This window comes from Gracilinanus agilis, chromosome 1, assembly GCF_016433145.1.
Source record: "Gracilinanus agilis isolate LMUSP501 chromosome 1, AgileGrace, whole genome shotgun sequence".
Lineage (NCBI taxonomy): Eukaryota > Metazoa > Chordata > Mammalia > Didelphimorphia > Didelphidae > Gracilinanus > Gracilinanus agilis.
This window is the reverse complement of record NC_058130.1, coordinates 734166538-734183452: the sequence shown is the minus strand read 5'-3', so window position 1 is coordinate 734183452 and position 16915 is coordinate 734166538. Positions and strand designations below refer to the sequence as shown.

The 16915-nt window shown below is 41.0% G+C and overlaps 1 protein-coding gene across 1 annotated transcript in view; it reads right to left on the bottom strand.

Annotated features, from left to right (window-relative positions):
* LOC123256799 (mesoderm induction early response protein 2-like) overlaps window positions 1–9091 on the bottom strand; it is an 11093-nt gene extending 2002 nt beyond the window's left edge. The window contains exons 1-5 of the mRNA XM_044685362.1: window positions 8991–9091; window positions 7622–7747; window positions 6883–7006; window positions 6040–6131; window positions 5503–5572 (exon numbers count right to left, since the gene is read on the bottom strand). Of these exons, the coding sequence (XP_044541297.1) occupies window positions 5503–5572; window positions 6040–6131; window positions 6883–7006; window positions 7622–7738 (403 nt within the window). The 5' untranslated portion in view covers window positions 7739–7747; window positions 8991–9091. The remainder of the gene's footprint in view (window positions 1–5502; window positions 5573–6039; window positions 6132–6882; window positions 7007–7621; window positions 7748–8990) is intronic.
* Window positions 9092–16915: the final 7824 nt, after the last annotated feature.

Sequence of the window (16915 nt, the reverse complement as noted above, 5' to 3'; positions counted from 1 at the left end):
ATATATATATATATATATATATATAGTCAATGAAATGAGAACACCTGAGGGAAAAAATGGAAAAGCAATGACAAGGTAGCTAGGTAGCACAGTGGATTAGAAGTTCTAGCCTGGAATTAGGAGGTTCTGGGTTCAAATTTGACCTCAGACACTTAACTGTATGACCCTGGGCAAGTTACTCAATTTGCCTAGCCCCTGCCACTATTCTATCTTAGAACTAATACTAAGACAGAAGGTAATGGTGAAAAGAAAGAGAAAGGGAAAGGGAAAGGGAAAAGGAAAGGGAAAGGGAAAGGGAAAAGGAAAGGGAAAGGGAAAAAGAAGAGAAGAGAAAAAAAGAAATGACAGCTTTGGAAGAAACAGGTTTTGTTTTCCTCTAGTGTTCAACTGGGGGAAGAGGGCTAAACAGGTAGGAGGGTAAAAAAGTTTTTTACTGATTGAAAAAAAAATGTAATAAAAAAAAAAAGGCAATCCAAATGTCCTATATTGCTAATGCTAACAGAACCAACTAAACTCTGCTCTAAATAAATCATCAGCAGGTTAACTTATTGTGTTAGGCAGAATCTCTTAGACCTATAGATTTATTTATTATGATCTCAAGTTAATCCAGGTTAAAATGTTTATGCTGACACATCAGCATATATCAGAGAAGCTTTGGGAAAATGCCATCTGTCACTTAGAAGTACTAGGCGAGCAATGTTCCATGTTAAAGCAACATCTCATAGATATATGTTGCTAGGACGTTTGTGGTTACAGCAGTGAACAGCAGAGGAGTTCTGGAGTCGTAACAGGAATAGCCTCACTCATTTTCCCCTTTGTTCTGTTTAACCACTTTGAATAATAAAATCATCTGACTGTTCAACCACAGCCCTGGCTATCATAGTCAAACAACATGAAGTTATGAATTGGCTGTTCAAAATTATTCCCAGATGCTAATCCTTGTTAATCCAGTTAAGGGAATCTCAGATCACATCTGACATCTCAGATTAGACTCAGATCTGACACAGGTCCAATGTTCTAACAAAGTACCACCTGCTTCTTTTCAGTACAGTTCTCACTGCAGTAGACACTGGAAATACCTTAGGATGTTTCTCCAAATTTCTCCAAATCCAGAGTAATAACTAGGGGGGTTGGGAAGTAGCTTTCATGCAACAATCAGCCAGTTTGCAGGTGTTGTCCAGATCAGAGCTAATGTGATTCTTGATTCCCCTAAGCTCAAGCATTCAGATGAGGGGCTATAAAGGCTATTCAAGTAAAATAGCAGGTGGCCATTAACTAGCAAGAAGCATTCTAAGGAGGGCAGCTGAGTAGCTCAGTGGACTGAGAGCCAGGCCTAGAGACAGGAGGTCCTAGGTTCAAATCTGGCCTCAGACACTGCCCAGCTGTGTGACCCTGGGCAAGTCACTTGACCCCCATTGCCTACCCTTACCACTCTTCTGCCTTGGAGTCAATACTTTGTATTGACTCCAAGACGGAAGGTAAGGGTTTAAAAAAAAAAAAAAGAAGAAGCATTCTAAGAAGCTGGACAGATTTATGGACACACTTGCCCAGTGCTTCCCTCATTATGTCAAAATGGAGAGGGCATAAGGAAAAAGGTACTCAAGAGATATAAACATGCCACCCACATGAAACAATTGGAAAGGAAGGAAAATAGCACTTATATAATGCCTACCTACTATTTTTCAGGCACTGTGTTAATCACTTTACGAGTATCTCATTTCATCCTCACAACCTATCTGGAGGGTAGGTGTTACTATTATCCCATTTTACAAACAGGGTAAAGTGATTTGCCCTGGGTCACATAGCTAGTGTCTAAGGCCAGATAAAAACTCAAAAAGATGAGATGCAAATATGTAGACTGGTTTTTTTCTAATGCCAAAGAGTTATTACTGAATTTACAACTGCTTGCATTTGTGAACTAAAGCTTTTCCTTATAAAACAACTATCCTCTTATAGCTGCTAGATTTTAAAAAGGATTTACAAGGGAATATAGGAAAATCAGGGCACTAATGCACTGTTGATAGAGTTGTGAACTGATCCAACCATTCTGGAAAATAATTTTTAACTATGCCTTAAGCCTTAAAACTGCGCATACCCTTTGACTTGGCAATACCACCATATAGCCTATATCCCTAAGAGATTTAAAAAAAAAAAAAAAGGAGAAAAAGGTCCTATTTGAAAAAAATTTATTACAGCTCTGTTTGTAGCAGCAAAGAATTTGTCCATCTTTTGGGGAATGGGTGAACAAGTTGTGGTACATGATTGTAATGGAATAACACTATTGTACCCAAAGAAATGAGGGGGGGATGATTTTATAAAACCTGGAAAGACTTATATGAATTGATGCAAAGTGAAGTTAGCAGAACCAGAACATTGTACATAGCAATATTTTTTGATGAGCAATTGTGAACGACCCAGTTATTCTCAGCAACAGTGATCTAAGAAAGTCTCAGAGAATCATGATGAAAAATGCAAATGTCTACCACCTCCAAAGAACCAATGGAGTCTGAATACAGAACAAAATATACTATATCACTTTCTCTTTTTTTGAAATCTTTCACAAAATGACTAATATGGAAAAATATTTTACATGATTACACATGTAAAATCTCTATTAGACTTCTTACTGTCTCAAGGAGGGAAGAGAAAGGGGGAATTTAGAACATGAAATTTTTTTAGAAAGGAAAATTAAATTTTTTAAAAAAGGAATGTTTTGTTCCTACTGCCCTGCTCATTACTCAGGGTACAGAAAACTTGTCCTAACAGCAAAGCTAAGAGACTCTCATGTTATGCTGTATATGAAAGCCAGCCAGCCCTCATCATTTCCATATCAAAGAAATCTCCAATTAAAAGATGAGATAGTGCTAACTATAATCAGGAGCTAATAAAATGAATTATCTCAAACACCAATAGCTATCAGAAACTCTTAACTACCTAGTAATGGTAATCCTAGCAGCAACCTCCAACAAGAGGATCAGGTCTATATAAAGAGGACCCATCTCTATAAGGGGGGAGGGGGAAAAGCCTTTCAGCTCTACTACAAGAGCCTCCAACCCCCCTCCCACCCCCCCCCCAACCGACTCAGTCTTGAAAATCCTTAATATTGCTGTTTGCTACCAGGCTTTTCAAGCCTGAATAAATACTAGATCTGAACACATATTGCAAAAGAATCTAATCCCCCTTAGAACCAATCAGTTGCCCCTGCCTCCTACTCTGGACTTCTTTGCTCCACTAGAACCAATGGTAAAAGAATCATGGAATAAATGTACCATGTGTAGAATCCCTGCAGGATGTATTATTGACTTAGAAAACCCACATATTATTTATTTATTATTAATTGGGGTAGCTAGGTAGAACAATGGATGGAGTAAGACCCAGAGTCTAGAGGACCTATGTTCAAATCTGACTTCAGATATTTTCTAGCTGTGTAACCCTGAGCAAGTCATCTAACCTTGATTGCCTAGCCCCGTGCTGGCAAACCTATGGCATGTATGCCAGAGGGGGTTGTTCCCCTCCCCCTTCCCACCACACCTCAGAACATTTCTCATATGATCTGCCCCTCTGCCCAGCAGCCCAATGGGAGCGCTTCTTCCCTCCCCTGGTCTGGCGATGGGGGGAATGATGGATGGACACAGATGGCCCTCACATGCGGCATGAGGGTACAATTTGGGCACTCTGTCTCCACAAGGTTCACCATCACTGGTCTAACTCCATGTCACTCTTCTGTCTCAGAACTGATACTGAGACAGAAGGTAAGGGTTAAAAAAAAAAAAAAACAACTCTGTTCACTGTATTTTTCTTTATTTTGTGAAACATTTTCCATGTACAATTTAATCAAGTTCAACCTATACTGGGGAGTGTGGTGGAACACAGCCTGCATATCTGACACATCTGGATTGGACCTTGTTCCTCAGTTCTCTAACTAAGGGATCTCATCCTAGATCCCCAACCATAGCCAAACCTTCATTCCTAAACCCATGGTCTTTTAGTTTTTCCTGGTCCTACTGTTTTCCAAGTATATAATTCCTGCTCCTACTGAGGACCTGAGTAGTGACTCTTTCTGGAGCTACTGGAGGTTGATATGAGTGAAACTAATAGCAGAGATCCAGAGGGGGGAAAGTGGAAGTAAAAACAGATTCTGGCACGAATGGTTCAATCACTCAGAAAAGGGACTCCCATATTAAAATATTAAACTGTAAAAGGAATAGGCATGTCCAACCCCAGTGTTTATATCATTGCTCTTCTCCAGTGCTCCTACTATGTTGGCCATAGAGCAAAAAATAAAGTTGCCTTCTGGTGTTCCACAAGGTTAAGGACAGATTTATAAGCCTCTGTATAGCTTCCAAGATTCACTGCAGATCTGGAATGACTGCCTTCCACTTCTTCTGTTTCCTACATTATATCTATTAGCTGAAACTGTTAGTATTCAGAATTTGCTCAGCTGACAGAAGAATGCCGGCTATCAACGGATCCTTTCCATGGCTTGTAATAATAAAAAAGCTTCTCTACCCAAATTCCCTCCAACTCATAAACTGTAGTGTCTGAGTCACAATAAGTGCTTCATCCAGAACCCTAAGCAGCTGGCAAGTGGCACAGCCAGCACTCATTCAGGCTCTTGCTCCTTCCACTTCAGTAAATCTGTCTCCATCTGGCCAACTTTGTTGATCAGCTCCTCCTCTGCCTTGGTTCTTCTTGGATAAGTCTTCTTGTGGTCCCTTTAATGTGACAGACTTCCTCTCCCTTCCACACCACTCCACTAATTTTATTTAATTTCTAAACCCCAACTCCTCCACCATGTCCTTTCTTCTCAGCACTAAACCAGTCCAGAATTCTAACTTTCCCCTTCTAAATTTCTATTGTACAATATAATATAGTTCATGCCATACCTTCTAAAGCTTCTTTCTATGGGTATTTGTTTTTCTTAAAATGAATATTGTTGAAGGGATAAATACTTGGGTATTTGTTTTTCTTAAAATGAATATTGTTGAAGGGATAAATACTTATTAAATGCCTCTTAGATGCCAAGAACTGTACAATTATTGTCTCATTTTATCCTTACAACTGCCTTGGGAGGGAGGTTCTATTATTCCCATTTTATAGATGAGGGAATGGGGACAGAAGTGAAGTGACATGCCCAGTGTTGTATCGAAGTAGTTATCGAAGGCTGGAAGGCTGGAACTAAAACTCCCCTAGTCTCCCTAACTCCAGACCCAATGCACTATCCACTCTATCTAGCTGCCTCTGAAGGCATTCATTCATTTAAATGTTAAGTACCTACTCTATGCAGAGTACTGTTTTAGGCATTAGGGATGGTAAATGATAGTTTGTACTCAGAGAGTTATGTGCTTTACAAATATTTATTGAATGAATGGCCTTGCTGACTTATGGATGCATCTGTCTACTCTTTAAATGGGCAGACAAGAAAAAATTTATCTTTCTTCTTGGCCATCCCACCATATAATTCTACCCTGGTTCACAGGTCACAAAAATCTTATTGCTTACCTTTCTCATTGTGTCTGTTTAAGTGAAGGGCAGGAATAACAGCCTGATACTGAGGTCCAATCATGATCTCCTGAAAAATCAATTTGCCAGAAGAATTATCCACAGTAATGGGGCACAATGGAGCCTTCTTGGTGTTCCACAAGCATCTTGCTTGCTTTTTCCACAAGTGCATATAGGTTAATTCCCTTTGTGGATCTCCCAGGTGTATAATATTTGTTGGTTACTCACCCAACCCTATCCCTTTTCTGAGAAAAATAGAGTACTTGATGTTGTATCGCCTATTGTTATCCCCATTTTCAGAGGGAACCAGCCTCAAAGAAGTGGACTGACTACCAAGGTCATATAATCTCTAAGAATAAGAATCAGGCTCTGATTCTCTTTCCCTCATGCTGAGCTCCAGTTACCTTCCACAAAGTGATTCTCAGAAATGCATGGGGTTGGGGGGGGGGGGGTCCTTTAGTGTGGGCCTGGGACTCTCTAGGCTCCAATCTCACCTCAAAGTGTCTGTTCTCAAAGAGCCCCCCATGGATCACTTACTTTCTTACACTCGTTGGAAGGCAGAGAGTCCTCTTCTGAGTCAGATGAGGAAGAAGAACAAGGCTCTTTATCTTCATCAGCAAGGAAATGTGCTTTGGGAAAAGGAAAACAATAACACACATACAAGTTATACAAGTTATGGCTTGGTTCATGGCACTGCTCTATTCTATCCTACGGATGGGGCCATAAATAATAAAAGAATGGCAGCTCACACTTCTGGAGACAAAAGAGCTGCATATATTTTTCTACAATGTGAGTTTTCCTAAACTCACATTTTTTATTATCTTCATTTTCTTCATGAGAACTAAGATTTAAAGAAGGTAAATGATTTGCCTAAGACCACAAAGCTAAAGGAGAGACTTAGGTCTTCTGACTCTCCATGGCCAATGCACATCCTAAACCCTTCTCTGTCAAAGGTAATCTATACATAGATTAATAGATATAATAAGATATATAATCTATCAATCTATATCAATAATCTAAATTTATCACTCAATCTATCTATATTAATGTAATCCATCTATCTCAACATGGCTCAGCCTCCATATATGGCTGCACTGGATTCTAACTATGTGATTCTGACCTGGGGAAAAAGCAAACCAGATAAAATGAGCAACAGCTCCTCCTTGGAGAGGAACACAGAGTAGGAATTAACTCTCCTGACAGTTTTTTTCTGAACTGCACCCCCCCACACCTTGCCTCACCTCTAACAGAGGCTCAAACTATTGGGCAGTAGGGCTGAATTTAAGTTTAACTCCTAGCATCTCTCTGGGTGAAGCTGTGCTTTACACCTGACACTTATCAAAACTCTCAAGCACCACTGGTAGTAAAACTAAAACCTACAGCTGGCCCGGTTGGGAAACAGGTCCGATGCATCATGGGAGGTGACAGATGGAGTCAGGTCATCAGCTGATGATTGTGTCTCCTCCTCTTCTTCCCCTGAAAGCAAATCCTTCGCTATTTGTTCCTTTTAACAAGAAAGCGGAAAAACATTTTTTTTTCAAACTTGAGGTTCAGAATGAAGCAAATGTTTATCTTAGGTTCTAGAGGGCTTAGTGCCATCCACATCCCAACCTCATTTACTCTCCCAAAGAATCTTTTTCAGGATAGTCCCATGAATGGGCCTCCTTGAAACTCTTCTTTGGACCCCTGGGCAGATCCAACTACCTCAGGTCCACAGGTCATGATGTTCTACGAAAATCTCTTTTCCTTTCTTCAATCAATCTTCCCATCTGGCCTCACTTCTCATCCAGGGTGAGCTAACATTCCCAAGGATGAAGGCAATTTTTATCAATTAATCAGTCTAAACCAGCTCGCAGACTGACACTGCCAAGGTGAAAGTTTATTTGGAGAATAATGGCAAGAAACAGACTTTGTTAATTTTACCAAGTTGTTATGGTTTTTTTGTTTGTTTTTCAAGTTGTTACATTTTGGACACGATTTTTACAAGGTTAGTCAAACAAAAAACTGCCTTGATATGAAGAACAAGGTCAACCTAATTCCTTGGGTTTTAATTTCCATACCAGTCTACACACTGTGGTCCACTCACTCCCAATCTTTCTGTTCTGCAGCTCTCATTTACCTTATCCAGGGTCATATCTGGGAGGTTGGGGGCAATGTCATTTCCTTCACTCTCCTGTTCTGAAATTGGATCTGATGCTTCATAGCCATAGAGTGCAAGCAGTTCTTCAAATGGCATGTCGCTGCTCTGAGGGAGAAGACAAAAAAAAAAAAAAACATCACCAAGGGAGACAGGAAAGTCCAAGACCAATCCCGTCAGGGTACTATGACCTTTTCTCATAAGCCAGGATTTGAGAGGAAAACCCAGGATCATGGCACTTACTAAGGTGAGCTGGACACATGCAGATATTTTGGGTACATTTATCCAAATATTCCCCATCCTCAGTGACCTCTCCCTTCTCTGAATTTCCTACTGTGTATATCACAAAACCATTTGTTATAATATTTGTTATAATATTTTGTTGTCTAAATGTTTCACAGAATATGCACTCTCTTTCAAATGAGACTAAGATCCTCAAAACCATGGAAAAGAACATGGACCGTTCATCAATGGTAGATGTGGCCTTCAATAGACACCTTTTGAATTGTAGTGCAAATTGGTTCTTAATGCACATTGACAGGAGATGATAGGGCCAAGTTAACAAAAATTTTCACTCCACAATTCTAGGTTTTTATATACATTTGCATGGACATCGTTCCCTCTTTGAAAATGATTGGAGAAACATGGGAAATGGGTGGACAGAACTTGAAAGGGCCAAATGAAAAAGGTTTTGTTGTACCCAATTTAAAGAAACTTTGGAGTGTGGGGAGAAAGGACATATATAATGCTCTCCTAGCTCACCCTCCACTATACAATTAGCCCCAGAGCCTTGTCTCTAAAAAAATGACGCCAGGGAATGTTTTATAGGAGAGCATGGGTTATTGTCCATAATGTCAACATCAAAGATTTTAGAGCCTGTGGTCTCTTTGGGAGCTGGTTCCTAGGATCCTTTGGGAAGCAGATAGGGTGTCAGCTTCCTGAGTTCCCCACCATCCTGCCCCATATCCCCTGACTCCAAAACACTAAATAAGAAACTCCTGAGGAGTCTGGGATCCCAATCGTTCTTGTTAATGAACTATTGCTCCCAAGGTATTTTGGTAGAATGAACTGAATTTTACCTTTAGGACAGAATACTAGAAATCTGGTCAATCTTCCAAGGACTTTTTTAGAGGGGAATATCTCTTATTTCCCCTGAAAAGAAGCAATTGAAGATTTCAGTTTGTTGAAAGTTTCCACTCTCTTTCCCAACTGCTGACACACATGCCTAGGAATTCCAAGTAGACTATGCTGCCCTCTCCCCAGTGGTGAGGAGAGGAAGCTCCTAGGATGAACTGGGGGCTACCCAAGGGTAGATTTTTCCTGGCCTGGACTGACTCATCTTACTATGTACCTGGGATGTATTGAAGCTTTTCTCCAGTTCTTCTAATGACTTTTCTTTGTCCCGTGTTTCACCTTCTTGGTCTTCTCGGATACCGTAGTTGTGGGACAAGATCTCTGACAGGTTGAATCGGTGGTCATCAGAGCCCATGGAAACAACTGTGGAGGATAGCAATCTGAATGAGTTTCCCTGACTTTTAGGAAAGCTGGTAATTGGAGCAAAGTCTCTGCTTTCCCCTAATTCTGCCTTTTGCCATCCCACTCAACCTTTTAAACACCAACCTCAAATGTAGCCTCTCCTCACAAAATTTTCCGTGTTCCCTCAGTTGGAAGTGATTCCTTCATCATCTCATTTCACACCAATTTATACTCTTATACTTTTCTCATATACTTGTTCTAATCTGAATATTATCTGATATTTGTCCTATTAAACTGAAGTTCCTTAAAGCAAGGAACCATGTCATACTTATCTTTGTATGTTTCCCTAGAGGCACATAAGAGGTCCTTAATATATATTTGTTGAGTTTAATTCTAGTACATCAACCACATGAATGACTCCCGAAAATATACCTGGGCTAATACTAATAAAAATGGGAGAAATTGAAACCATTAAGGCAACTGGGAAAAGTCTTAGAAATCTGTTGGAATGACATAGAAGTATTATTTTTATAAATAACTTCATTTTGGACAAACTGTCCACCAGCCTCTTCCTTGACCAACACTATTCCCCAGAAAGGCCAATCTAGGCCCCAGTCTTGCCCCAGTTCTGCCCAGACTGTCTTATGTCAGCTCAAGTAATATTCAAGTTGAGCTCTATAATACCACTTGCTACTGCACAGATTTGTATAAACCACAAATCAAATCAATCATTTAAGGGCTGGATCAAACCCATGAAAGAGGTTTGAATATTATCCCTTGACATCGGTCTTATATAAAAGGTTGTCAACTACTTTTGCCATCATGTTTCCTAACTTGAATTGAAAACTCCATATAACCAGGCTCTCTCTTTGCCCCCTTGTTTGGCCAAGCAAGCCACAAGGCCAAAGAAAGCTGTGTTTGCCCATAAGGAGTAAAGAATCTGGAACAGAATCCAGTTATTATTCTCTTCCTTTGGTTCTCACTAACTTAGAAGGGAGAAGGGGTGTGTGGGTCCTGTCTGAGCCCTGGGCAGTCTCCACTCACCAGTCTGTCCCAAAACAAATAAACAGCACCGAAGTTAGAGACTCAGTTGCCAAGTGACAAATGGGGAAGGGGACTGGCCTCAGCCTTGGCAGTCAAGTGCCAGGGTGCCCGTGCCCGTGGCTGGAAGCAGAAAGGAAAGCCATAAAAACTTGAGGGCAAATACCTGCTGCTGTCTGCAGGCCGGGCTCCCCGGGGCATAGGCCGTGAGCTGGGTAGGAGACCACCCGCGGGCTCTGCCTCCCCGCCGAGGCCTACGGAAGGAAACAGACACCAATGGATCATGTGATGGTCTGCCAGCAATTGTTCCCTACTTCCTTATGCCCCATTTCTGCCCCAAAACTTGATTGTCCAGTCCACACCTCCCCCATCTCCCACCCCACCTCCACTCCCCACCATATACTTTGGACTCAGGGAAAACTGGTGCCAATGAAGTCTAAATGAACCAAACAGCTGCAATGACCTGGTAGGCTAAACTTTAGGAAAATGACTACAATGGTAAGTCACTCACCAAGGGGGCAAAAGTCAGAAAATACATTTCCACAAGTACATACTAGGAGCCCCACTATAACAAAAGGACCTCACTTTGCCATGGGACCCTATTATACGGGAAATGACTGCAATCCTTAAAATGCAGACTTTTTGGTCTATTAGCAAATAAATCATCCTAGGCTGGACCTAGGAAGGAACCTGCCTTTTATACCAGAAGTCCATATAACAGAAAGGGCAAAAAATGCTAAATTAAATAAAAGAAAGAAAAGACTTTTTGGTGCTTAACTCCCTTCCAAGTATCCAACTTCTTAGCAGGGAGGGAGGAGAGAGAGGAGGAGTAGGGGGAGGGAAAGAAGGATGGAATGATTCATTAAGCACCTATTATGTGCCAGGCACTGTGCTTTACAAATCTGATCGTCACAACAAATCTAGGAATGAGATATAATCCCACTGCAGATAAAGAAACTGAGACATATAAAGGTAGCTGAGTTTCCATGGGTGACACAGCTAGTATCTTAAAAATGGATTTGATTTCAAATTTTCTTGACTCCAGGCTCAGTGCTCTATCTACTGTACCACTCAGCTGCCTCTAATCATGAAAAATAACTGATCATATCCACTATCCACTGAGAGTGAAGGATCTTCTTTCTCCATCTCAAGACATCAGACAAGCTATTTCATCTTCTTCCCAACTTTTACTTGAAAGACTTTGCTCTAAAATGAGGCCAACCTCTTTAGTGATGCTGGCTCCATACATGCTTCCAACAACCCCTTTCCCCAATTGTGCCCCACCTCAGAATCTAAAAACTTGCAACAAATCCTAACAATGTTGCCATTGCTTAAAACTTGCCTTTGGGAATTGCTTTCAAGGCTTACTATTCTGTTTTCTGAGTATCTTCAATATTGGCAAATCTTTGTTTTGTAGGCAGATATGGGTTTTAGAAATAATGTCTTTTGGAACCGAATCTGAACAATGAAGCAGAGATTAGAATGTGTGTATGCTGTATAAAATAGGGCTAGATTTAGGAGTTGGAGGGATCTTAGAGGTTAAGTGATTTGTTCAGGTTCACAGATCTATTGTCTCAAATGAGTTATGAACTGGTCTTCCTGACTCCCAATCTAGAACCATACTTTAATTCTAAAATATTTCTCTTGGAGACTGGAAGAAACAAGGTATAACAGAGTAAAGAAGCAGGAGTCAGAAGACCACTTCAGTTCCACCAATCACTTGCTCTACAACCACAGTCTATCACTTAACCTCTCTGTACAGAGTGCAATATGAATGTAAGGTGTTATGCTGTGTAAATTGCAAAAGGAAAACAGAATGAAAGCACTATATTTTCTAACAGATCTTTAGAAATAGAACGATTTCTTGGAACTCGTCAAGTGATTGTAATAAAGATCTCATATCCTTCCTATTCCTCATGAAAATAACATATTTGAGTAATAATTTCAGGATCCTTTAAAATAATCTTATCTAGTTTCCTTCAAAGCTCAACTCAATGATGCTTCCTACATGAAGCTTTACCAAAGACCTCAACAAGTGCCCCTCTCCTAATTACTTTATCTTTACCCTGTCCTTACATGTTTGTTTCTACCTATTTAATGTAAGTCCCTTGAGGGAAAGGATTATTTCATTTTTGTCTCTGCATTGTCAGTATACTGAAGAGGTTTAATAAATGCTGCTGATAAATTGATATTTTAGATAAAAGTCACATAAATGATTTTCCTGTGTCTTCTGAACTGCCTGTGAAAGCAATTTTAGATGTGACTTAAAAGCAAAGCAGGGTAACTTGTCCCAGGGTGCCAATGGCCCTAAAAACTCAACTCATCTTTCTAAAACAACATTCTCATTTGGTTCTGAATCTTTGGGAAATCTCTACTCTAAATGGTCTGGGAAGAATGCAAATGTCTTTGTGAGCCCAAGGGTCCCCACAGTCTAAAGGTTGATTTTATGACAATAACAAAGGAAAAACCCAGTTTAAGATAACTCCTGGGTCCAAGCATTCAACAAGCATTTATTTAGGCAGGCAAATGGTAGAGGCTGGAAGAGTTTAGCCAAAGTGAGCTCTCAAAATTCAACTTTTTTCTCTGAGCCAGTTCACCTTACAAGATTTCCCATGTAGGGTTCCCACACAATAATGTTTCTCTGCAGTAGCTGCCACAGCACCTTCCCCTACTAGCTGCTGTCAGCAACTGCTTTAATGTCTTGGTTTCTCTTCATGCTCTCTTTTTGGTATTAGAGTCAAGTTGTCTCTTTGTAAATGCAGGCTCTGTAGCCATGTCATTATTTAGGAACACTCTTTTGACTTCTGGTTGTGAATTAAGTGCAAAGTTGTATGGGATTCTCACAAAGTAGCATATTGTATGGAAGTAGAGCTCGTAATGCTGAATCCCTCTATTAACTGACTTCGGTTAAAGTAGCACTATGAGAATACATGTAGCCTCCAAGAGTGGCTACTTGGACATAACTGAGATACTGAAAAGTCTTGGTGTAATTGCTTTAAAAGCCATTCACATCACCTGGGAAGTCAGATCTCATACATTTATTATGTATCTTATTCATATCTTGTCTCCCCAATCAGATTATAGTCCATTCATGAGTAGGGATCATGCCTATTTCTCTTTGCCTCCCCAAAACCTGGCCTAGCAGAGTTTTCATGCAGAACCCAAACATCTGTTAACTTGAAAAAATGTGGGGGAACAGGGCAAGGCACAGGGTACAAGATGTTGGCAGAGAGAACAAAGATTCCTATTCCCCATGGTTGGGACCTTCACTGATTCAACCATGCCTTAATAACAGGGCAAAGCTCCAGATGGAATTGTCTTCTGATGTAAATCATTTTAATTTTCCCATGAAGCTGACAGTACTGACTTGCCCAGCTAGTAAAACTGATGAAGACGCTACCAATAGCAGAAAGATTTATGGCCATTTCTAGGACCAGAAATCGAGGGAAAGCATGCTTGTTACTAGTGATGCCCTCCTCCTCAAAAAAAAAAACAAAAACTGAGCTGTTCCAGAGAATCACTGGCAAAAAGGTTCATTCTGTAACACTGAATAGAAGGATTGGAAACTACTATCCTTCACAGAGCTCTTACTAAGAACCAACCATGTTCTCAGGTCGCACTGGCCATTAGGTAATGCAACCATTCATTGTTATGGAGGTCGCTTTGCAAAATTATTCCTTTTCATCTAAACACCAACCAGACTTTCAAGAAGATCATTAATGTAGCATCTACGGCACTCTTCTGTCTTCATTTTGGGAATACCTACCTACATTGTGGAAAAAGTGGAAAACCAATCGTGTATAACTCAAGATACCTGGTATGAACTAAATGACAATATTTTCAACAGATCCTTTTATCATAGTATCTGGTGGTAACCCTGGACCAATCATTGTTGGTTGTTTTTTTTTTTTTAAATAAACAATCAAGAGTTGGGGGGGCTGTAGTTATAATTCCATCAGGGACTAATTTACACTAGCTGGTCTATACCTGCGTTAGGCCAAAACTTAAGCCATTAGCTATAAACTTCAACAGAAGAACTATAATAGTTAAGAAGGAAAGAAAAAGAAAATCACCACTCAAAATCCTCAAGACTTTCCAATGACCAAAGAATAAATCTAAACTCTTCAGATAACCTCTTCAATCTGAGACACACCCTACTTTTGTGGCCTTCTTTTCCCTTTTATCTTTCCCCCTTTTCTCATGACCCAGCTTCACTGGGGCACAGTGTACTTACTTCCATACTGGTCCTATGTAGGCATGACCCTTAATTTCTTGTCTCTGTACCTTTGCTAACACCTTCTTTTAGGCCTTGAAAGTCTTCCCTGGGCCACTAAGTCACTTGCCAAAGTCCACAGCATTTATTCTTTAAAACCTGGCGCAAAAAAAACCTCCCTCTTGAAGTCCTCCCTGAATCTGCCAAAAGGAAATAGCTTTCATCTTTGAATCCCCACAGTACTTTGTATTCCTATTAATAATAAATGCCAATATTTAGCCTCTGACATAGTGGTTGTGTGAATCTGGGCAAGTCGCCTTTAACCCTTCTGTACTCTAGGTAAGTCTCAAAAACTTCAGGCGGTAACAAAAATGCAGTTTGTATTAATAGAAGTTCTCTACCTCAAAGAAGTCAGGGGCTCAAAAGAGATTATGAACTCAACATTAACCTTACAGAAAAACATGGACAAGAGCAAGATGAACACGGATGGATGGGTTGCAACCTTTATCTTTGGAAGTGGCATCCAAATCAATGGGATCATAAATCCATTGAAATGGGAATATTTTTAAACTTATGAAGCCTCTTCAGTATAACGACCCTGAGGGCAATCATCATCCCATTTATATAAATGAGGAAATTCAGATTCAAGGTAAAGTTAAAGATAACAGTAATAACAGCTAGCATTTACTAATGCTTTAAGTTTTGCAAAGTGTCTTATTTGGTTTTCACAACAATCTCCAAGAGTGGGTGCTACTATTATCCCCATTTTACAGATGAAGAAACTGAGGCACAAAGCAGTTAAGATACTTGTCCAGGCCCACATAGCTAATGTATGAAGCTAGATTTGAACTTAAGTCTTCCTGGCTCCAGGTCAAATGTTTTATCCACAGAGTCACATGCCTTCTTTAACACCTGTATCAGAACTAGAACCCAAGTGCCCTTACTCTATCCCTAGAGTTCTTTTGGCTACATCATACTGCCTCTTCTCAGGCCTTTAAGAATGTGGAGAGTGACTGATTTTAAAGCCTCTTAATAGTCAAGACCCTAACTATCTAGCTCAGGCCTGCTTCTCTCATAAAATACTCCCTTCCACATACTCTAAATTCCAATATAATTGAACTACTGCATTCTTAATCTCATGTCCTGATCTTCATTCTCCCACCTCTCCTTCCACTTTAGTTCTTCCCTTCCTTCAAAGTCTCAATGAGGTGCCATCTCTTAATGAAATCCTGCCTTTCCTGAAATCCTCTCTTCCAGACCTCAAAGTAACCTTTCCCTCCTTAAATTTCTCATAACATTTTACCTGGATTTCTTATTAAGTGATCATGAATGTTTTTTCTTTATAAGACTGCAAATTTCTTGAAAGCAAGGTATAGATATAGTAGATGCTTAATGTTTGCTAAATGAATGTAAGTTTAAATGAATTAATTTGGTGTTGGATCCAAGAGCAGAGTGGGTGGCCATTAGAATTTGCAGAAATTGACTCAATGGTTCCAGTATAACAAAATGACTACCTCAAATCAATTCATTCACATTCTACTCTAATGATTAATGACCTCAATCAATACCAAACCATCAATAGGAGGACACCTATCCTCTAGGCTTTGCCAAAACAACCCAGGTCGTGAGCAACACTTAAATGCCACCTTGTCAGGGAACAAGCTCCCTCTTACCCAGGTAGCTTTAATACACCACAGGCAATCAACCACTGAGTCTCTTAGAATACTGCTACCTGCAGTGTTGATCTGTCATCGCCCAAGGGTCCCCAGAAAACCCACTTCCTGGTGTGAGAAGCAGCATGGTGAAATGCTAAGAGGCTGGGCTATAGTCCTGGTCTCAACCTCTGATTCACAGTGTGAACTTGAGAAATCGCTTCTCTTCTCTAAGGTTTTTTCCAGCTCTGCATTTTTGGGATCTCAGATCCAAAAGCCCCTTTCTCTTTCCCATTTCTCTTCTCCCCGCCCCGCATTTGCTGCAAAGCCTAACCCTAGGTGCCAGGTTCAAGTGTAAGGGCTTTTGCAAAAGTTTCTTCCATAGAGAGGAGAAAGGAGGAGTATAGGAATCCTGGTACCTCCGCTGCAGCAAAACGGAAAGCTCGCAGGTCTGCTAAGCAGCCGCGCTCGCGCAAAGAGCAGGGAGGGTGATGCAGAGCCGCAAACATTCCCTCCCCACCCCACCCCGCGTAACTCCCTCGCAAACCCGGGAGAGCCCCGCCCAGCCCCGCCGCACCCGGCCAATGGCCGGCCTAGCCGGACCCTGAACGAGCGCTCCTTTCTCAGCGCAAACAGCGCGGGGAGCGCTCAGTAAAGTTTGCAAAGGCGCCGCGACTCAAAGATGCGCGGAGCGTCACCTGGAGAACCGCGGAGCGAGAGCCCGGGGAGGGGGGGGGGGACGGTAGCACATAGAGAAGGGGGAAGGAAGAGCCGTAAGATTCCCGCCCCCCCCCGCCCCTTTTCACCGGGACGCTAAGCCTCAGTGCACTAGGCTAGCTTCGCAAAGTTTGCAAGCGCTGGGTAGGTGCGCGCTGCCCCTTCCTCCCCTAGAGC